Raw genomic sequence first — 24,112 nt, 5'->3', positions numbered from 1 at the left:
TTTTTGACGTTTTAATGCCTTACTGTACTATGAACTTTTTTCACATTTTTATTACTTACTATACTGTGACGTTTTTTCACGTTTTTATGCCTCACTATACTATGACTTTTTCTCACGTTAATGCCTTACTATACTATGACTTTTTTTCACGTTTTATGCCTTACTATACTATGACGTTTTTTCACGTTTTATGCCTTACTATACTGTGACGTTTTTTCACGTTTTTATGCCTTACTATACTATGACGTTTTTTCACGTTTTTATGCCTTACTATACTATGACGTTTTTTGATGTTTTATGCCTTACTGTGCTTTGATGTTTTTTCACATTTTTATGCCTTACTATACTGTAACGTTTTTTCACGTTTTTATGCCTTACTATACTGTGACGTTTTTTAACGTTTTTATGCCTTACTTGACTGTGACGTTTTTTCAAATTTTATGCCTTATTATATTATGACGTTTTTTGACGTTTTAATGCCTTACTATACTATGATGTTTTTTCAAATTATTATGCCCTACTATACTATGATGTGTTTTGATGTTAATGCCTTATTAAACTATGACTTTTTTTCACGTTTTATGCCTTAATGTACTATGACGTTTTTTCACGTTTTTATGCCTTACTATACTATGACGTTTTTTCACGTTTTCATGCCTTACTATACTATGACGTTTTTTGATGTTTTCATGCCTTACTATACTGTGACGTTTTTGGACGTTTTCAAGCCTTACTGTACTATGAACTTTTTTCACGTTTTTATTACTTACTATACTGTAACGTTTTTTCACGTTTTCATGCCTTACTATACTGTGACGTTTTTACACATTTTTATGCCTTACTTTACTGTGACGTTTTTTCACGTTTTTATGCCTTACTATACTGTGACGTTTTTACACATTTTTATGCCTTACTATACTATTACGTTTTTTGATGTCAATGCCTTACTGTACTATGACGTTTTTTCACGTTTTTATGCCCTACTATACTATGATGTTTTTTCACGTTTTTATGCCTTACTTTACTGTGACGTTTTTTCAAATTTTATGCCTTACTATATCATAACGTTTTTTGACGTTTTATGCCTTACTATACCATGATGTTTTTTCAAATTATTATGCCTTACTATACTATGATGTGTTTTGACGTTAATGCCTTATTAAACGATGACTTTTTTTCACGTTTTATGCCTTAATGTACTATGACGTTTTTTCACGTTTTCATGCCTTACTATACTATGACGTTTTTTCACAATTTTATGCCTTACTATACTGTGACGTTTTTTTACGTTTTTATGCCTTACTATACTATGGCGTTTTTTCAAGTTTTTATGCCTTATTATACTATGACGTTTTTTCACAATTTTATGCCTTACTATACTGTGACGTTTTTAACCTTTTTATGCCTTACTTTACTGTGACGTTTTTATGCCTTACTATACTATGATGTTTTTTCACGTTTTATGCCTTACTGTGCTTTGATGTTTTTTCACGTTTTTATGCCTTACTATCCTGTGACGTTTTTACACGTTTTATGCCTTACTATGACGTTTTTTCACGTTTTATGCCTATTATACTGTGACGTTTTTTCACGTTTTTATACCTCACTATACCATGACGTTTTTTGACGTTAGTGCCTTACTATACTATGACGTTTTTTCACGTTTTTATGCCTTACTATACTATGACGTTTTTTGATGTTTTTATGCCTTACTATACTATGACGTTTTTTGATGTTTTATGCCTTACTGTGCTTTGATGTTTTTTCACGTTTTTATGCCTTACTATACTGTAACGTTTTTTTACGTTTTTATGCCTTACTATACTGTGACGTTTTTTTACGTTTTTATGCCTTACTTTACTGTGACGTTTTTTCAAATTTTATGCCTTATTATATTATGACGTTTTTTGACGTTTTATGCCTTACTATACTATGATGTTTTTTCAAATTATTATGCCCTACTATACTATGATGTGTTTTGACGTTAATGCCTTATTAAACTATGACTTTTTTTCACGTTTTATGCCTTAATGTACTATGACGTTTTTTCACGTTTTTATGCCTTACTATACTATGACGTTTTTTCACGTTTTCATGCCTTACTATACTATGACGTTTTTTCAAATTTTTAGCCCTTACTTTACTGTGACGTTTTTTCAAATTTTATGCCTTACTATACTATGATGTTTTTTCAAATTATTATGCCATACTATACTATGACGTTTTCGGACGTTTTCATGCCTTACTGTATATAGTATGATGTTTATTTTCATGTTTTCATGCCTTACTATGCTGTGTCGTTTTTTCACGTTTTTATGTCTTACTGTACTATTACTTTTTTTTTTCAAATTTTTAGGCCTTAGTATATATACTGTGACATTTTTGGACGTTTTCAAGTCTTAGTGTACTATGACGTTTTTTGACATTTTTATGCCTTACTATAGTGTGATGTTTTTTGACGTTTTATGCCTTACTATACACAGTATGACGTTTATTCACGTTTTCATGCCTTACTATACTATGACGTTTTTTCACATTTTTATGCCTTACTGTAATATGACTTTTTTCAAATTTTTATGCCTTACTATACTATGATGTTTTAATGACATTTTACACCTTGCTATACTGTGACGTTTTTTGACATTTTTATGCCTTACTATACTGTGACGTTTTTTCACGTTTTTATACCTTACTATACTATGACGTTTTTTCGCGTTTTTATGCCTTACTGTACTATGTCGTTTTTTCACGTTTTATGCCTTACTATACTGTGACGTTTTTTCACGTTTTATGCCTTACTTTACTGTGACGTTTTTACACGTTTTATGCCTTACTATGACGTTTTTTCACGTTTTATGCCTTATTATACTGTGACGTTTTTTCACGTTTTTATACCTCACTATACCATGACGTTTTTTGACGTTAGTGCCTTACTATACTATGACGTTTTTTCACGTTTTTATGCCTTACTATACTATGACGTTTTTTCACATTTTTATGCCTTACTATACTATGACGTTTTTTGATGTTTTATGCCTTACTGTGCTTTGATGTTTTTTCACGTTTTTATGCCTTACTATACTGTAACGTTTTTTTACGTTTTTATGCCTAACTATACTGTGACGTTTTTTAACGTTTTTATGCCTTACTTTACTGTGATGTTTTTTCAAATTTTATGCCTTATTATATTATGACGTTTTTTGACGTTTTATGCCTTACTATACTATGATGTTTTTTCAAATTATTATGCCCTACTATACTATGATGTGTTTTGACGTTAATGCCTTATTAAACTATGACTTTTTTTCACGTTTTATGCCTTAATGTACTATGACGTTTTTTGACGTTTTTATGCCTTACTATACTATGACGTTTTATCACGTTTTCATGCCTTACTATACTATGACGTTTTTTCAAATTTTTAGGCCTTACTATATATACTGTGACGTTTTTGGACGTTTTCAAGCCTTACTGTACTATGAACTTTTTTCACATTTTTATTACTTACTATACTGTAACGTTTTTTCACGTTTTCATGCCTTACTATACTGTGACGTTTTTACACATTTTTATGCCTTACTTTACTGTGACGTTTTTTCACATTTTTATGCCTTACTATACTGTGAGGTTTTTACACATTTTTATGCCTTACTATACTATTACGTTTTTTGATGTTAATGCCTTACTGTACTATGATGTTTTTTCACGTTTTTATGCCTTACTATACTATGATGTTTTTTCACATTATTATGCCATACTATACTATGACGTTTTCGGACGTTTTCATGCCTTACTGTATATAGTATGATGTTTATTCACGTTTTCATGCCTTACTATGCTGTGTCGTTTTTTCACGTTTTTATGTCTTACTGTACTATTACTTTTTTTTTTCAAATTTTTAGGCCTTAGTATATATACTGTGACATTTTTGGACGTTTTCAAGTCTTAGTGTACTATGACGTTTTTTGACATTTTTATGCCTTACTATAGTGTGATGTTTTTTGACGTTTTTATGCCTTACTATACACAGTATGACGTTTATTCACGTTTTCATGCCTTACTATACCATGACGTTTTTTCACATTTTTATGCCTTACTGTAATATGACTTTTTTCAAATTTTTATGCCTTACTATACTATGATGTTTTAATGACATTTTACACCTTGCTATACTGTGACGTTTTTTGACATTTTTATGCCTTACTATACTGTGACGTTTTTTAACGTTTTTATGCCTTACTTTACTGTGACGTTTTTTCAAATTTTATGCCTTATTATATTATGACGTTTTTTGACGTTTTATGCCTTACTATACTATGATGTTTTTTCAAATTATTATGCCCTACTATACTATGATGTGTTTTGACGTTAATGCCTTATTAAACTATGACGTTTTTTCACGTTTTTATACCTTACTATAATATGACGTTTTTAGACATTTTATGCCTTACTATACTATGACGTTTTTTCACGTTTTTATGCCTTACTGTATTATGACTTTTTTCAAATTTTTAGGCCTTACTATATATACTGTGACGTGTTTTCACGTTTTTATGCGTTACTGTACTATGACGTTTTTAGACATTTTATGCCTAACTTTGTGATGTTTTTTGACATTTTCACGCCCTACTATAGTATGACGTTTTTGGACGTTTTCATGCCTTACTATGTTATGATGTTTTTTGACGTTTTTATACCTTACTATACTATGACGTTTTTTCGCGTTTTCATGACTTACTATTCTGTGACGTTTTTACACATTTTTATGCCTTACTATACTATGATGTTTTTTCAAATTATTATGCCATACTATACTATGACGTTTTCGGACGTTTTCATGCCTTACTGTATATAGTATGATGTTCATTCACGTTTTCATGCCTTACTATACTGTGTCGTTTTTTCACGTTTTTATGCCTTACTGTACTATTACTTTTTTTTTTCAAATTTTTAGGCCTTAGTATATATACTGTGACATTTTTGGACGTTTTCAAGTCTTAGTGTACTATGACGTTTATTCACGTTTTCATGCCTTACTATACCATGACGTTTTTTCAAATTTTTATGCCTTACTGTAATATGACTTTTTTCAAATTTTTATGCCTTACTATACTATGATGTTTTAATGACATTTTACACCTTGCTATACTATGACTTTTTAAAAAATGTTATGCCTTATTATGACGTTTTTGGACGTTTTCATGCCTTACTATACTATGATGTTTTTTCAAATTATTATGCCATATTATACTATGATGTTTTTTGACGTTTTTATGTCTTACTATATATAGTATGACATTTTTTCACGTTTTCATGCCTTACTATACCATGACGTTTTTTTACGTTTTTATGCCTTACTATACTATGATGTTTTAATGATATTTTACACCTTGCTATACTGTGACGTTTTTTGACATTTTTATGCCTCACTATACTATGATGATTATTGACGTTTTTATGCCTTACTATACTATGACATTTTCAGACATTTTATGCCTTACTATACTATGACATTTTTTCAAATTATTATGCCCTACTATAGTATGACATTTTACGCCTTACTATACTATGACCTTTTTTGACGTCTTTATGCCTTACTATACTATGACCTTTTTTGACGTCTTTATGCCTTACTATACTGTGACGTTTTTTCAAATTTTTATGCCCTACTATAGTATGACATTTTTTAGACATTTTATGCTTTATTATATACTGTGTCGTTTTTTGACGTTTTCATGCCTTACTATACTATGACGTTTTTCACGTTTTCATGCTTTACTATAGTATGAAGTTTTTTGATGTTTTTGTGCCTTATTGTACTATGATGTTTTTTTGACATTTTTACGCCTTACTATAGTATGATGTTTTAATGACATTTTACACTGTGCTATACTGTGAAGTTTTTTCAAAATTTTTTTTCATGCCTTACTATAGTATGATGTTTTTTGACGTTTTCATGCCTTACTATACTATGATGTTTTTTGACATTTTTATGCCTTACTATACTATGATGTTGTAATGACATTTTACACTGTGGTATACTGTGACGTTTTTTCAAATTTTCATGCCCTACTATAGTATGACATTTTTTTGACATTTTATGCCTTACTATATACTGTGTTGTTTTTGGACGTTTTTAATGAAATATTATGCCTTTCTATAGTATGATGTTTTCATGACATTTTATGCCTTATTATATCATGACATTTTGATGACATTTCATGACTTTTTGCCTTACTATAATATGACTTATTTTATGCCTTACTATACTATGACTTTTTCATGCCTTAATAATAATTTCTAATTAATTTTAAACATACATTTCTATCTTTTATATATTTACATATATAATATTAACATATACTGTCAGGCTGTGGGATTGATATACATTCATGTATATGTCTATAATGCAAACAGATATATTAATGTGTCAATCTTTTTTCCAATTTCTAACAAGTTTCATCTGTAATCTTTAGGCGATACTTTAAATACATTTTACTTCATATGTACATATATTTCACATATGGACATTCAACACATGTACATATATTACATTTGCATATGGGTATTCTTGAATCTAAATTCAGATCTTATATGTTAATAAACTGTTTGGATCTCTTTGTTTTGGAGGGTTTGTGGGGTTGTTGCGTCACTACCAGTGTTGAGCCCAAACCTATGCCCTTGGCACAGATCATTCAGTTGTGTTCATCAGCTGTGACCATTACTCACCTTTTGCTTTTATAATATCCCTCGCTGTGGATGCTGACTGTTCCGTTGCCGTAGGAGACCACACTGTTCTCCGCCCTGAGGTCAGGTGCTGCTCTCTCTGATAAAACAACAGTTGGCGCCTGCTGTGTGCTGCGCACCTCTCCGACATGGTTCACCTGAGACAATGTCAAGAAATTGGAATCAGAATCCTGTTATTTATTGTTGAGGTTGGTGGTTTCTGGATGAGGAATTCTGTTTTTCAAAATTGAATTTTTAAATGAGAGAGCAGGTCATTTGATTCTGTTTATATGGAGTTACACAAGACAGAAAATCCACAATAATAGAAAATACAAATGAAGTGATCTGTAAGTCAGTATTCTCAAACATAATGCCACATTTAACATCACAAGTAAATACTGAGGAGGAGTCAAACACATTATTTATGCTTGAAAGAAAGAACCTTTTCTGGGCAGCAAACTGGAGAGCAAAATGTGCTGAAAACACTCTGATGAGAGAGGCTGCCAGACATGTATGAATGTAGTCACACAGATACAAGGACAGACACACACATACACAAACACACACACACATACACAGTAGCCTTGGCCACAGTGTGACACACTGCAGTAAAATGAAAAGCAGCTCTAACATCTATCATCCTCCAGGTTTCCAAGATGATCAGTGTCTCACCTCAAATACTTTCTTTCAACGACCATCAGAGCCAATCAGTTGGAAGGAAACACACAAAAGCAATTTTCTGAACTGTGTCCAACATGAAATGCATGTTACCAGTGCAAGAGTGTGTGTCTGTATCATTGTGAGCACACTGAGAAAGAATGATACAGGAGTGAAATCAGTGGAACAAACATTTCTGCTGTTCCATCTTTCTAACCCGTCAGGTAAACAGCAGTGTGCTTATCAAACACAGAATTGAACACCTTAGGTACAACACTACTACACAATTAATGTTACAGCCCTAAACAGTGACAGGAAGTGGGAAAAATGAATATTACATTATAAAAAGAGATGCATAGCCAAAAAAAACACCCTTAAAAGATACAGAGTAACTGCATTATGCCTCATGTAATTTACTGCCATACTGTATAATGCATCATTAATGACTTCTAGTCTTCGACCTATTTCCGGATGCGAGTGTAGTCACAAAGGATGAGGATCTACTGAGCTGATGCTGAGTGTCTGGAAAAAGCAGCATGTGAAACAGATCTCATGAATGTGCAGTCAGAGGATGATCCACTATGCAAAGAAATTCCCAGAAACTGCAGGGAATCTGATCCGCTGCAGTAGAAAAATGCTGTGACGGGCGCAGCTTTGTCAGATTCAAGTGTTATTAATTGCTGTGCTGTTCAGACCAGTCAGTTTTTTTTACAGTAACACCAAAGCTAAAATTATTCAGAGAGCTGAGAGAAGGAAATCTGGAGTTTGATTTCATGGTTTCATGTCTTAACAGTTTTATGGCTGCAGCTAATGACTGTTTTGACCATGGACTAATCCAGTCAATATTTAAAGGAAACATAGAATTGCGTATATATGAGATACAAATATATCACAAATGTGTATCTCAATGTGCTGGATCCCAAAGTGATGTTAAAATTGTCCAGAAAAGCCAAAGGTATTCAATTTACAGTGATATGAAAAGGAGTTTATTATGAACTCCTACCATTAATATTTTTTCCTGCGATCCCCGGTTTGACTCAATTCAGCCTTTTTTTATGTTCTGCAACATAAAATGAATCCATATTCCCTCTAAATATTTCTCTGTGTCTTTCCATACCCTCTCTTGAGATATGTATTCTCTTTGGAGGAGCTACACATATGCCACCTCATCACTTCATGTTTGTAGTCTTAGTTCTGTTATCCTGTTTGACTTCGGGGGAGTTGCTCATGTTGATAAATATGAATTGAGACATGCTATTCAATGCAGGCAACATAGAATTTTCAAAAAAATAATGCAGTGTTTGCTTTGAATCCAATTATCCTACATTCTTCTCTCCATTAACACAGTTTCCACTTGTGTTAAATGAAAACGTGGCACAAAACACAGGGAAATTAATTCTTTGCCAGGAGTCTAATCTGCAGCCGCGTGTAGAAGCCCCTTCGCAGACTGAATCATTTAGCGCCACCATGATTCACACAGCAACACAGAGGCAACTCAACCCTTTTTATACATTATACATGCCACATACATTATATATGCCTCCCTGCAAGGCAAGCATCTTCACTGCAATACGGGAGTGCTCCAGAATAGGGCCTGCATCTTGATGAAGCGACACACACACTTGCGGTGACAGGCAGTATGTAGGCCAAGGCCTCGCTGGATAAACTGACTGAATATGTTTCTTCCCTTACCATAATGAGTCATGGTGGACATGATACATTCATAGTACACTGCTACTCTAGTAGATTAATCACCACTAAGTACCACATGAGGCCACCGCTGGGAAGTACAAACAGCACAGCTTTCACAGGGCCCTACAACCAGGAGTACCTGCTAAATGCTGGGCCACTGATGCTCTGGGACAGTGGTTCCAAAACTGGGGGTCCAATTTAAAGTGATAGTTTATTTCCAGCAAAGTTGGATACTTTGTACACCTATATCCATTGACAGAATAACAGTTTGTCAACATTAACATATGTAGTTTAATCATACAACCAAAGATGTTATTTTCCTGTAGAGAAAAGTCATTATTCACAGGCTGCTCAACAGAAAAATATAAACATGGGTAATCTGAAGCATCTCAACATGGAGCAGTTTGTTTTTAAGACGGATTTTCTTTCACTTTGACCCACTCCCACCGTTTTCTGAGGCTGTAATCTGTTGCTATAGTTGTGTTACTTTCCCATTTTCCCCAAATAATTTTTCAGTCCTAAATGATAGTTAATGTAATATACTCTCACAAATGTGTATAAATCGCTATGGCAAATACATATCCGTGATTTACTGTGTGCTGTATGCAACAGTATCTTATCTAAGACAAATCATGACCACATACTTGGATTACAACATGACCACAGTGGTAAAAAAAAAAAAGTAAAGGTCCCCCAGCAATATTGAGACCCTAATCTGGATACTCTGTATGTATGTAGGTATAACTACTACACCACCCTTCATCAAGGATGAAATTGAAAAATTGCCTGATAAATTCAAATATAGAGACGACTGCGAATGTGCTGCACTGCGTTTAGGTGTATTATGCACTTTACTGATGTTTTTGGATAATTATATTGAGAAAAGTGCCAAAAAAGGGTCTGAGAGTCTGCAGCTGTGCTAACAGCTGTCTTTGTGAGGCTACACTTATAGGCACAGTGGTGCTTTGAGCTGAATGCTAATGTGAGCGTGCTAACATGATCACAGTAATAATGTTAACTTGCTGATATTGAGCAGGTATAATTTTTGCCAAGTACAGCTGAATCTGATGAGAGTCTGTTAATGACTCTCTACAGTGTGTTACAAACCTGCGTGGATCTGTTTGACATGTTTGACATAGGTTGTTATTTATACTTATTGTTATTACTTATACTGATTATTATATTAGTCCTATTTATTATTTTATGTGTATGTTTTATTTCATGTTCTTATTTTCATTTTATCTATCTGGTTGTATTTCGTTCGTAAAGCAGTTTGTAACTTTGTTAAGAAGTGCAACATAAATAAAGTTTATTATTATTATCATTGTTATTATTATTATTATTATTATTATTATTATTATTATCATATGGATCTCTGTTCAGATATCTGATTTTGTAAGCAAATGCTCGACTGAAAAACTGACAACTAAATGATTTTTCAGTGGCTTTCTTAAATTGAATCTCCTACATGAATTTCTATGCTGGTTTCATCGAACAGTGCTTATTTCTTTTATTAGCAACTGTTTCTTCTTTGGTTAAGAGCCAGTGAGTCATTTCCAGCAGACTTGACCATCCTTTATAAACATATATGATTATGACTGTGTACAGGAAATGTGTGTGTGATAACATCTGTTGAAACAAGCTGAAACTTCAGACGTAACCATGAGGTGAATCACTTTGAAAGAGTCTTCTGACCTTTTTCCTGCAATGCTGCTCACATGGTCTCTGTGCAACTGTTATCACTGGTGAGGTTAATGATCAGTTAGAGTGAAACCTGGGTGTGCCGAAGATAAACAGTAACGTTCTCTGTGTCAACAACAGCAGGTAATGTGAGCTGGTGAAACGGGCACCAGCATGACATGAGAATCGTACCGTGGTGTTTATATCGGCCCTGAGACGTCATACTTGCTGGAAAGCAGAAAAAAACAAACATGAGATTGTAAGCAGTGATGCCGCTCTGGCTTTTGTTTCGTTATCTGCCTGGAAATAACGCAGAAATAACTCCTTCCAAGTCTTTTACCGATGTGTCAGTAGTGTAAACTTTGGGTCAACTGATTTCCTAGTAAAATGCTCATTAATTCATCCCAAATGATTCATTACACAACCATTCCCATCCATCCTCTGTAAGAAACACCACATGAGGAAGTAAATAATGAAGAGACAGTCACAAACCCAGTCCTGCACGTCTTGCCCCTCTGATGGCCTGACCAGCTGCTCATCCCAGTAGATGTTAGCTTTGCCGTGGCGCCAAATCTTGCTGCGGGTCTTGTAGGCGTAGTAAGCAGACAGGGACAGAGCCAGCACCACCATCAGACCCAACACTAACGCTACCGCCTGAGGAAAGAAAGTAAATTATAGATCAGAATGGAGGAGAACACATAAGATTAGAATAAAATAGGATAATCCAACTAACCTCCTCAGGGTCCATGTAGCAGTAGTGGTGCAGGTATTGATTGTACATGGGGAACCCCCCCGGAAAACCAGCCCCCACGCTGCCGCTGAGGCTGGGGCTACCCTGGATGTTCTGACACATCATCAGCATGGGGTTGTACAGCATGCTCTGTGAGCTCTGAGACATTGGGTTCACCCCAATCACAAAGATAATGTCGATGATGCCCTAAAAAGAGAGGAAGGTTCAATCACACTATTGATTTGATTTGAGAATTTTCACACAACATTACTGTAACACATCAAGTGTAGCAGATACAATTCATGACCCCACCTCACCAGTCAGTTTTAACCTTTGTCTGCCTTTCTTACCAAGTTAAGTGTGATGTCTGAACTTTAAAGGTCTCATGAATAGTGCCATTAGGTCTCTGTGATGTACAGAAGTACAGTAGCCGAGTGATGGGTCAAGCAATGTGATACAGTTAAGAGTTGACAGGATTGGCCGAAAGTTGGGTTTGAGATCAAGTCATTTTGAGTTTTCTGACTGAACCTGAAGTTCATTAACCCATTTCATCGGATCTTTAAAGCAGATATATATATATATATATGTGAAAGGGTTCACTTGTAGTAATGAACTCACACAGAATTATCATCTGAGTCTGCAGATCTCCTCAGCTCCACAATGTTTTATCTTTCAGCTCTTTGTTTTGGTTTTACAACCCACAACTTTACAGCTGAGTCATTTTCAGCTGCAGCAGGCAGCTGTTTTCAGTGAGAAGCTCTGGAAATCAACTATACGCTTCCTGCCCAGCACCAGAGAAACAGTCATTCAGCGACTAGCTAATGAACATAGCGGAAACCAAACACTAAATGGAGAGTGAATATTGGACATACATTCATCAGAAGACCAGGAACACCATTCCACATGAATATTAATGTTGCTCGGTATGAGCTGAAAGTGTAAATAGGCAACTGTTTGCGAACAAGTTTGCTATGTCAGTGTTGTGTTCACAGCTTGTTTCTGCTGCTCACCCGTGGACAAAAAAGTATTTCTTGTAGGTTTAAAGCTCTTAACACTTTATGAAATGACTTCCTCACTGGAACAGCTTGATCTTATAATCGACTGCAGACTCTATGCAGCTTTAAGTCCACGTCAGTTTTGGTTTGCTGGTCTGTATACTTGATTCAGAACAGCTTTTTGAGTCTTATTTACCAGAGTCACAGTTTTCTATTATAATCATACAAAGCAAAACAATCATGCACAGTGAAATTCATTATAGAGGGGGCAGAGATTGGACTCAATAGACCAGAATGCAATGGTGTTTTGAGTAAAGAATAAGACTCTAGAAACTAGAAACACTGGGAACATCTTACCTTCCTCTCATTACTAAGTATTACACAAGCATTATTTCCATCTACATGAACAACCTGTGTGCTGTTGAAAGTCTGGTAAGTGGCGGAAATTGTTATTTTACCGATGATAGTGTAAGACCATCTGAATGGAGACTTTCACATGTATGCTGTATGAGGCAGACTCACCTGAAGCACAGCTAAGATGATATTACAGATGAACACAGTCAGGTAAAACCTGCATCCCCTCATCATCCGGGAACGTGAGAAACTCCCCACCAGGAAGCCCAGTGAAACCAAAAAGTTGATGGCTGCCATGGAGATCATAGCCGACTTGGCAGACTGTGGCGTCATGTAGGAGCTGCCATAGCCGTAGCTGCCTCCATAATATCCTGACCCCGTCCCTGCGACACTCCCTGTGGCCCCAACACCGTAACCACCGTACCCAAATCCGTTCATGTCCCACACCAAGGTTGAAGCCACGCAAGCGAAGATGAGGAAACACATGAGCACAGTGGTTCCCTGGAAAACCTTGACAAAACCAGGAGGAGAGAACCAGCGGTAGAAGTGTTGAGGCTTCTCCTCCACGTAGTAGGAGTCTGGAGGGACATTGTAGGTGTAGGGCACATACTGGCTCTGAGGGGAATGGACGCTCCTCGGCGGATAGAAGCTTTGGGAGGTGGTGCTGTAAGGCGGGCTGTACACAGGGGGGCTATCATACATGGTGGACGTTACTGCAGTTTCACCTGGAAGAGGAAGAAATTATATATTATAGTAATTCATGGTAAAAGCAATATCCTTGTTACATGCTGTAATATCACCACATCACTTAATATTGGCATTTACAAAGTGCCAAATGTGTGTTCTCAAAATTCGGATGTGACAAAGACTTTTGATACAAGTTTTGGGTTAAACCCCTTGAGATGTATCATCTCGTTTTTGAGGGGGTCCTAACAAACAATACAAATAAGCATGAAAACACAAGAAAACAGAAAAACAACCAACAATTCAACAAACACACAACAGTTAAGACAATAAATACACAAACATCAAAAGAGGTGGAAAAAAAGAAAAAGAAAAATTTTGTCAGTTTGATGTAAGTCAGTTTTAGTTGTGAGCGTCTCTGCCCTTCGTTCACCTCAGCCCGTCTCTGAACCCTCTGTCCAGTATCGCTGACCCACACTTCATCACTCCAGAGGAACTCAACCCAACAGGCTTCAATAATTCAGACAGACAGCAGATAAGAGGCGAGCTGGGGCAGCCATGCGTGGTGTTTACTGCAGGGGAGAACCAGAGAAGCCCCCCCCCCCCCCCCCCTGCTGCATCTACAGTGTGTTTCCTGTGTGCACATGCTGAGTGTCAGCCCACTGAGGGAGAGCACTGGGAAGCTACAAATGAAGCCCAGTCAGGCGTGGAAGAGCTGTTTGTACCTTTGATCAACTACATACCTTAATTTAACTTATCAATTTTTTTTAATGTATGCTCACTCTCTCGGTTAGTTCATATTTTTTCTATATGTGAAAACAAACTAAGAATAAAAAGCTGCTGCCCTCTTTCCACCCAAAGTGTAAGATCTGACCACTTTATTTGAAAATGGCCATAAACGTGTAAGTCCTTTCTTCTTGCTTTTAAACTCCATTATTGTTGCTTGAAAGTCTCTAAACAGTCAACAGGTCAGACAAGTGAACACATATGAAAGCAAACACTCCAAAATCAATCCATAAGAACATATAAAACAACTTACTCAGACACTATAGAAAACGTCTACTCCAGCTCAGCCGCCTCACTCGAGTCTCCTCTTTAACAGTCCTCGCTTTACACGTCATCGACGGTCGTAAACTTCGTCATTTTCTATGTTGGATACCTTCTCCTGAAAAAAAAAAACCCGTAAATGAAACGCGTGGAGCCGCCTGACTCACCGTGGACCCTGCGGAGTGGCCGAGTGTCTCAGCGGGGACACAGTTCACCTGCTGCTCACCTGCTGCTCCACACGCTCTGATAGACGCTTTATAGGCTGCAGGCGACAGCCAGGTTCAAATTCAAGAGCAAAGTCTACATAATAAATATACATCAGATGGGGAGGTGCAGTCCACCTACACACAATGCCACAGACTGGAACTATTTATCATTAATTTATAATAGGATATGTAAATGATGATCTATAGTTTCATGGTATAGTCAACACCATCAACCCTCAAAATGTCCAACAGCAATAACAATATAAATATTAATATTTGTATATAAGCAGCTGCATACACACATAAATTCAATCAGAACTGAAACAATCAGCTGATTAATTGATTGGTGGATCATCAGAAAATTACTATGTAAAATAAATTCATCAATCATTCAAGTTATTTTTCAAGCAAAATCTGATTAAAAACTGATTAACTTGAAGATGTCACCTGATGAACATTTTATAGACCTTAACTGAGAAAAATCATTTGCAGATGAAAATGATCTTAAATTGCAATCCTGATGCACAGACAGATTATAGTAAGGAAAATAACAATACAAAATAGGCATAAGTTAAACCAAACCTGTCAATGTAGGACCAAAAAGAATTTATCAAAAGAAAGAAAGGAAGCACAAGATGGCAGTGAAAATAATAAACAGTGTACACTGAATGTAAATAAAAAGCAACTTTATTGTACAAATTTTCACAACTCAAGTTTTTGTAAAAAAAAAAAAGGGAAAAAATACAATCATTTGCAGAGTTAACATTTTAAAGTGTACACTAAATCAACAAAGGCAACAGCTGATTTGTTCTGACAGCTCTGATGTTTCTGTGTGGTCTTCATGTCTGACTATTCGCCACGGTCTCCAGGTCAAACGTTCGGATTCTGTTTTTGATGTGGCTTAATTTGGCCTTCAAGTAGTCGCAGCGTTCCTTTTTCTCCAGGAAGCCAGGCGCCTGTAAATCACAGACAGATTAGCGGCTTCAAACTCTGTTACATAAATCTGTCTTTTCTAATTCTCTGTCTCTTTCTCTCTGCTCACTGTTGTCTGGCCTGATTCATTCTGTAATGATGCTGCGTTAAATGAGAATTTCCAGAGTTGCCCACATTTCATGATGGAAACAGTATTATTTGAATCAGTGGACAGATTTATTGAAATAAAAAATTACCTAGGTGTTTACACAAAAGTAGCAAATCTAATACATCTGAGTGAACCATCATGAAGCAGAAAGGAAGAGCGGACTAAGCCCTCACTTTTTAACAAACTCAATCACTTACACTCTTTTTCTGCTGATACGTCTTCAAAATGCTTTGAATCCTCTGATGATCCTGAAGGAAAAACACACAGAATGATCCAAGTGGTTTGGACAGATTGTGACATAAAACATACACCAGTCTGCAGCATAATTGCATCTTGTAGAAACAAAAATATATAATCAGAGATCATGTATCTAGACAATCTGGAGACAAGTCCTTTTGATGTGGAATTATTTCCTGGAAGCAGAGCACATAAGTTGTTCATTAAGTTAAATAAAGTTTCCTATATACCCATCTCACTACCTGGCTTTTTCCATCTCTGACGAGTCGTGCCATCATGGCGTCCAGCTCCCTGAACTTATTGAGGGTGGTGCTGATGTCTCGGTGAAGGTCTTTGTATTCCTGATACTGGTCGTTGAAAACAGCTTTGTACTTTTCCCGTTCTTCCACACATCCGATCTCTGGATACTTCCTGCAGAGAGAAGTGACACGACAAACTGATTCTTCTGTTTGTAACTTTATGGAGTTGTCGGACAGTCAAGTATGATCATGTGCAGCGTTTACACTGTGACTAATGTAGACAGAGAAATCTTCCTCAACATGCGTCGTTTAAATGTTCACTCACTTGATGTAGTCCGGGACGATGTGAGCTTTGGGAAGGTATTCAGATGCCGTGTCTCTCTTCAGACTGACTGGGTTCTCAGGGACCAGTGCATGTGGCCTGATGTAATCTTTACTCCGAGATTTGTCCATCTCATCCATGAAGGATATGCGTTTGTTTTTGCGGGGGGCGAGTGGGATGGACTGGTGGAACTCCTCCTGAGGCTAAAGGTCAAAGAGAAAGAGTTTTATTCAGAAAATATGAACCAATATGTGTGTGGGTCAGTGTCATCATTACAAGAAGCTAATTTTTGGTTAAACTAAGCGTCAGAGAAATTAAAAAAAGAAAAAAACTGCCTCATTCTTTTGCTTTGACAAGCTAAACCTCTGAAGCTGCATTCCCTCGGCCGGGAGGTGGAATTATTATGTTCACTCGTGGCCTCTCACCCTTTCTTATTTGACATCAAATATATTAGCTGACCGTGCTGTTTCTCACCCATAGGTGGTGGCTGTGATGCCTGATAATATGGACTCTATTTGCAGACAGTAACAAGCTGTAGAGGGGAACAATCACAAAAACCCCTGGAAAATAACAACAATACTCCGTCAGTTTTATGTGCTGAGTTCAGTAAGCAAAAACATGCATAATTCTTTTGTTACACTGGTAGACACAGCTTTCTTCCTGCAGCTTGCACAACAAGAAAGAGCCTGTCTAAGCTAATGCTTTAACATAGTGTATTGGATGTGTACAGGATTTCTTATTTGGCATGATGTGCTAATTAAATTGGATCTGATGCCAGTGGCTACTGCCATATGGTTCACACTGTTAGCTATTTGTTCTGAGCTATGCTAGTGGTTCAAGGCATATCAGTGTTAAAGGCAAACATCTCCCTGCAGATACCGGAGATAACAGAGATACCAGCATTTACATGTGCGACTTTGTTCCTCATAATTCAGTATCTGTACAGCACTGTGACACCTTTTAATGCTACGCCTGTTTGATGGTATTAGCCATGGTTCCTTTGACAAATGTTTTTAAAATTATTATAACAGCCACATTGAGAAAGCATCACACACGGAAGCAGAACAAGGAAGTGTGTTTCACCTTTAACTTAGCTATCTGAGTCACATTTATACAGAGAGGACTACATGGTCAATAAAGTCACGAAAAACACCAAGGCTGCAGCTTTGGGATGAAACCTGGCATCTGTGGCATCAACCAGCAGAAAAGGCTGACATATCAATACTGACAGCCAGAGTGCTCACTGCAGATTGTCTTGACTGACTTTAAATTTCATTGGATTTGGTCTGCCACTGTTGTTTTAGGGCTGTCGCTGGCACATTTGCAATCAATAATAGTATCCCTTACTGTTGCCTACAATAAATGAGGCGTTTGATGTGACATAAATACTTAAAAATAGCCCCCGTTAGATGACAAACACGGGGCAGAGTGATGTCCAAACGTCAGTCAGACAGCCTCCTGTCTCACATCTAAAGGCAAGCAACAAAGGCCGCACAAGAAAAGGAATAAAGCATGGGCCGAATATTTACAGAAGCCGCGGGAAAAACCTGTCACAGTGAACTTTATGTTTTTTTACAGGCCTTCTAAAGCCAATTGAACCACACTTCTTTAATACCGTATTCAAGAGGAGCACTTCCCATATCAGCATTATTTCCCTCCCACTTTGAATTTAGAAGTGATGAGTTTGTCTTTCATCTAAAATTTCCACAGTGTTAATGAACTTTACCTTGTTCTCAAAGTACTCCCTCTCCCTCCGTGCGGCCTCATGCCTCCACATCTTCAGACATACCAGGAAGCTTCCGAGATACATCGTCATGTTGATGAAGATGAAAGCTGTTCCCGCCATCTGGCCTCCATCGACGCGACACAGGTTGGCCAAGATGGGGTTAATGCCTATTGTCGTGTAGCACAGCCCCCCACGGTTCAAGTCATTCAGGTATACGATCCCCGCTGCCATGAAGAGCAGGAACAGCGCCACGTTAATGAAGGCCTCCGTCAGGGGCCACCAGGGGGAGTCGAGGAGGATGGTGCGATAATACATAGTCATTCCTATCACCAGGAGACAGAAGGTAATGATCCAGGAGACTCCAGCCACGGCCAGAATGAAGGGAGTCATGGGGCCCCTGTAGCTGTATCCTGACACACCAAGCCCATTGTTGTACGCACCGTTATAGAGTCCGTAGCTGTTGGACCACTCACTGTCTTTCTGGACGTAGGCAATGACACAGGCAAGGACCATGCCCCCAAACAGGAGCTCAAGTCCAGCAAGCAGTCTGAGCAGGCCTGGCCAGGATTTCAAATAAGAGTACTTCTGATTATAGACCTCCAGCTTCTCAGCGTAGTACTCTGCAGGGTGGATGCTGGAGAGTAGAGATTCTTCTCCTGGGCCTCGACGAAACAACTCATCAGTGGGGCTGTCCCTTAACAAAGGCTTATGGGAGCTCTGTGTGGAGTTGCTCAGTGAGTCTCCCAAGCTCTTGCGCTCGATCAGGGGACTTACAGGAGGGCTCACCCTGGTCCCATTGGGAAGGATCTGGATCCTAGTGGTGCTGGGTTCAGAGTCATTAAAGCTGTCACTCTCCCTTGTCCATTTATGGATGATGCTCCCCCATGATTGAGGGATGAGGGATTTCAGTCTGTCTTTCATGCTCCCTTTTTTGTCAGCATCCTCCCTTTCTGCGTACGGTGGAGTGCTGCATGTGCGGCCTGTGGAGTTTTCATCATCATCCGTGATATTATCTGGTGTGGGTGTGTGAGTAACCCACACAGGCACTGGTGGATCACTAATGGAGTTCCTCTTGCTGGAGGAGGACCCGACCACACTGTCAGGCTCTTGTCTCTTGAATTTCCTGCTCCAGCTTTTCATGCTGCGCGCCGATTTTAGTAATTCATTGAGAAAGAAGCAATCACAGAATCCTTATGAGACATGGAGTGGGAGAAAGAAAGATCATTTATTTGTTTTGAACAGGAAGCATGCACGGATATACTGTCTGAAATCTATAATTCACACACCTGAACATCAGACACTTTCATGTCATTCTTTATAAGAAATCTATCTTTCTCATATGATTCAAATCACATAACTGTATATGTCAGCTATATGAACTTTAACTTCTAATTTTCTGTAATAAACTGAGACATGAATGATTTTGCTTTCTTCTCTAAGATCAGAATAAGATGAAATCATTTAAACAATCTCCTTTCTGACAGTGTAAACCTAAAGGGCCACGTCACAAATGCAGGTTGCACACTTGTACTGTCCATTTTCGAGTGATTTTTTCTGTCATTCAAGGTGGATTTTCTGTCATTTATGAATGGTATCAAAATAGTTAGCTAACACTTTTAGCTGGCATTAAGTGTTTTTGTTTTTGGCCCCTTGGGAGCAGCAGAAACAAGATGCCACAAACAACAATGACACAAGTAGATAAGGCAAACTAGTTAGCAAACAGTTGCCTATTTACAATCCAGCAGATACAGAGCAACATTTAATTAGAAGTGTGTGTGTGTTTGTGTCCGCCTTATCAGTGGAAGTCCAATATTCACTCGCTTTTTTATCTTTCTTTCAGTTTCCAATCAGGGGTCTGACTCTTTTAACTGATAAATTCAGCAGATTGGGAAAGACACTGAAACGCTGCAAAGAGCTGAGGGAAACTGTGGAGCTGGGAAATTATTATCTTTGGGGTTGTTACTACGAGAAATCCCTTTGACATTCTTGTAGATATTGGATCCATTGTTGAAATAACAATATTGTCATTAATTTTTTCTTTTACAATCTTACACTATTATTACACAGCAACGCAGTTTAAGTGCAGGCTGATTTAGTCACTCACTAATATAAAGTGAATGACAAAAAATAATCGATACTTGGAATTCATTACGACGGATTATCCAACTCAAACAAGTTTGAAGAGTCGGCCGAAAGGTTTTCATATTGAATGGAAATAAAGGGAAAATGATTGTTGCCCTGATGGTAGAAAAAAGTAAAGGTTTCTAAAACACACCTGCACTGTTTGTAACACTGCAATGTAACGCCTGGTGTGTGTGATTTGTGGCTCACGGACCAAAACAATGCGAAACCACTGCAGTGATCCTTTAAACACGCTGTTCACAGTGTGTGGAGCAGCATCAGTAATATGTCAGGCTCTCTGCCACAGAAAAACACCTCACAGTAGGACCACTGCATGACTACAGTACAACTCAGACTCAGACTAATAACAGAGGAGTTTAAGCTGAGCCGTGACTCACAGGAAGCTGCTGCTCAAGCTCGTAATACACAGCAACAGTCATGACACTGTCACGGCAAATCAAAGTGGAAACACATTAATAACAAACAGAATATTTGTTTTGAGGACAGTAAGAAAAACCCTCAAAACTCAACAGCTTTCCTTACCTGTTTGATCTCGGCTTTTCCAGGTGGATGTCAGTTTCTCACAGGACTTTCAGTGATTGTTTTTAAGACAACAGGAACTGACACCTACTGTAAAATGGCCGCTGTGTCCACCAGGCCCACTCAGCTCACCCTCCTCAGTCTCTCAGGTGACTCACTCCTGGTGCTGGGCGCTCACTTGCAAACATGCAGGGCGATTGGCCAGTGTGTGTGTGGAGAGGGGGGAGTTAGAGCTTAAACATTAAACCTGAACCGCCCCTGTGCTGCCGCTGACTGGCACTACTAGGTTAATCTGTGGGGGCGAGACAGAGAGAGAGAGGTGAAACTGTTGACATTCATAAAACGGAGGGGAGGAGGTGTTGCGCTAACCTGAAATGATGCACAACAGGTGCTTTAAAAGGGCCTGGGCGGCCATTTAGGATTCAAATTATTGGAACTTTATTGATAAGAAATGGGTAAAAGGTGCATAAGCCACTCATTAATACTGCTTCAGAGACTCTTGTGTACATTTAATCAGTCCAGCATTGTCTAGCGATAGTTAAAGTATTAAGGATATCACTTTAGACAATCAAACACATCCAGGAGATTACACTTATTTTTAGAGACAAGCATGTGTTTGATATCAGCTCTACATGATCAATTACATCTCATATCTCCGATCTGTGAAATACTGCTTTATCATCACGTCATTTATGAATAATTCATTCTCATCTCAGCTGTGTCATATTGTTTCATAGACACAGAGGGAGCTGGAGTGTTTGGCACTAGAGGGCAGCAAGCTCCTGTGCTTCTCATTGACAGCTCATGGCCACCTCTCTCTCTCTCTCTCTCTCTCTCTCTCTCTCTCTCTCTCTCTCCCTGAGTTCGGTGTGTCTCTTTATCCCATTCATGGTCTTTCTCTTTCCCACTTTCTGTACCTTTTCTCTTTTGCATTGTTTTGATTCCTGTGAACATCAACTAAAATCTGCGCCCTTGTATGTTTTTACCATGCGTCTTCAGTTATGTGAGAAGAATAGCATAAAAAAGAAACTGAATGAATATAACACATTCTAATATTGAGATATTATAATGTCTCCAGGGAGCAGACCCAGTCTTACTGCAGCACTTTCCCCTCGGCGGTGACACCTGAGCTCAGATTTAACCCTCCACATCTGACTCCAGGAATTGTTCCTGCCGTATAATGTGACGTCACTCTGTGCCAGCGATACTTCCAGAGCAGCGCTGATTTTCATGTAGAGAAAGCTCAGGGCAAGGACATGTAGTGCCCCACCACCATTACCATCACCCTCACCCCCACCCTTTTCTTTCCACTCCCACACACACACACTCTGCAGTACTCATAGCCAATTCAGTACGGTAAACACATAATGCAACCCACTCTCTCAAGTGAGTAGTGAGTCCCACAAGTGGCCTTGGCCCGGGGCTTCCTCATCTGGTGCTGCCGTGCATGTCCCCTACTGCCAGCACAGGTGCCTGCTCAGCTGCACATAATATGTGGAACAATGCAAAAGTCATGTAAAGGGACATATACCGTGTATATATAAAGCAAAAGCCTAATGCTGCACGTAAAACAGTTACATAAATGAGCATGTATACAGGTCTCGCTGTTCAACGTAACAAGTTGAGTTTTTGAATTAAATAATGAATTGAATGTTTAAATTCATTTAAAATATCTGATTAAAATATTGTTTGTACACTTGTTATCAAATACAGGCCTATTGTCATATGAGACATGGGACAGCATGTGTGCGTAATGCAAATATTAAATTGATAGTTAGACGTTTGTTTACTCTCTTGAGGGTTATATGAGAAGGCTGATACCACTCTCATGTCTGAAGGGTAAATATGAGGCTAACGCTTAGTTTAGCAATTGCACTGTTTTATTTTTGATAACACCGTATGCGGTGTTATGGCAAGAGAGCCTATAAATACCTTTCAAAGGTGACACTCACATCAATCAATAACCTGACTTTGAGTGTCCCATAAAATGGAGATGTAGTTGATCATCAACAGACGAGACATTGATGAGTGACACAATTCTTCAGCTCAGGTATCAATGTCTGTATAGAGAAAGTTAATCTGTATAACTGATAAAAAAAACTGTACTTGATGTCATCATACATCTGAATTTCTCGCCCTGCCTGAAATTATTCTGTCAAGTGGAGGACACATGTATACGTCATGTGTGTGAATGGGAGTGCACACATACACACACTTTCATGCTTGACGTCCTGACACATGGCTTGAGGGCTCCGTAAAGGGCTTCTTTTTTTTTTTATTCCTCTGTAGCTAAATGAAGCAGGGAAGCTACGGCAGCCTCCAACAGACAACCTCATTTGTATCAGTTCACTCGGCCTCAGATCTCTCAGAGAGAGAAATGGACAGCAGAGGAAGAGACACAGATAGACAGGGATAGAAAGATAGAAATAGAAAGAGAGAAATGATGGATGCAGTAATAAATGACACTCAAAAAAACATTTGATGGAATGAAAAGGCCCTTCACGCCCACGACCACTACAGCACCGTGCATAAAAAAAAAAGGCCAAAAATCGAGATCAATACTCCTATTCTCTCTGATTTCCCAAAGTGTATGCGAAACCACGTCAGCTGAAAGTGATAGGGAGGGCATTAAGCATAATGCAGCTGCTAGCTATTAGCTCCCAGGGCAGACAGGGAGAAAAGTGGGGCCTGTAATAAATTCAATAAATGACTTCCCCTGCCTGCCGCAAGCTGTCCCCGAAGAACCTTTGTACACTGGGGACATGATCCTCAACACCCTGCAAGCTGATCCCTCCCCCTGTCCTTCCCCAGTCTGAGGGTCATCTTCAGTCCTCATGGCAACCTGCTTCCTTCTCTTGTCTCTTTTCTCACCATGGGCTGATCTTGAGTACCCTCTACGGGAGATCCCTGGTAATTTGATGCCTCTTTTCTTTGCTTGCCTTTTTCGCTTAAACACAAGAGTAAGTTGTAGCTGGATGAATGAACTGTGCTCATTAAGAGACTGACATTGTTACAGAGGGAATAATGGAAGGCTTACCTGCTCAGCACATTATTTTAACTGGGTATCTGTAACTA

At 38.2% G+C, this 24,112-nt stretch overlaps 1 protein-coding gene across 1 annotated transcript in view; it reads right to left on the bottom strand.

Moving 5' to 3' along the window:
* Positions 1-21,207, bottom strand: part of LOC130178447 (uncharacterized) — a 30,123-nt gene extending 8,916 nt beyond the window's left edge. Inside the window, exons 1-10 of the mRNA XM_056390684.1 lie at positions 21,041-21,207; positions 18,377-19,566; positions 16,654-16,853; positions 16,332-16,500; positions 16,050-16,100; positions 15,622-15,727; positions 13,003-13,559; positions 11,489-11,692; positions 11,248-11,409; positions 6,730-6,884 (exon numbers count right to left, since the gene is read on the bottom strand). Coding sequence (XP_056246659.1) covers positions 6,730-6,884; positions 11,248-11,409; positions 11,489-11,692; positions 13,003-13,559; positions 15,622-15,727; positions 16,050-16,100; positions 16,332-16,500; positions 16,654-16,853; positions 18,377-19,516 — 2,744 coding nt within the window. The 5' untranslated portion in view covers positions 19,517-19,566; positions 21,041-21,207. The remainder of the gene's footprint in view (positions 1-6,729; positions 6,885-11,247; positions 11,410-11,488; positions 11,693-13,002; positions 13,560-15,621; positions 15,728-16,049; positions 16,101-16,331; positions 16,501-16,653; positions 16,854-18,376; positions 19,567-21,040) is intronic.
* Between the last annotated feature and the right edge of the window lie 2,905 nt (positions 21,208-24,112).

This window comes from Seriola aureovittata, chromosome 12 (assembly GCF_021018895.1).
Source record: "Seriola aureovittata isolate HTS-2021-v1 ecotype China chromosome 12, ASM2101889v1, whole genome shotgun sequence".
NCBI classification, from domain to species: domain Eukaryota; kingdom Metazoa; phylum Chordata; class Actinopteri; order Carangiformes; family Carangidae; genus Seriola; species Seriola aureovittata.
This window is presented reverse-complemented; position numbering and strand designations above follow the sequence as displayed.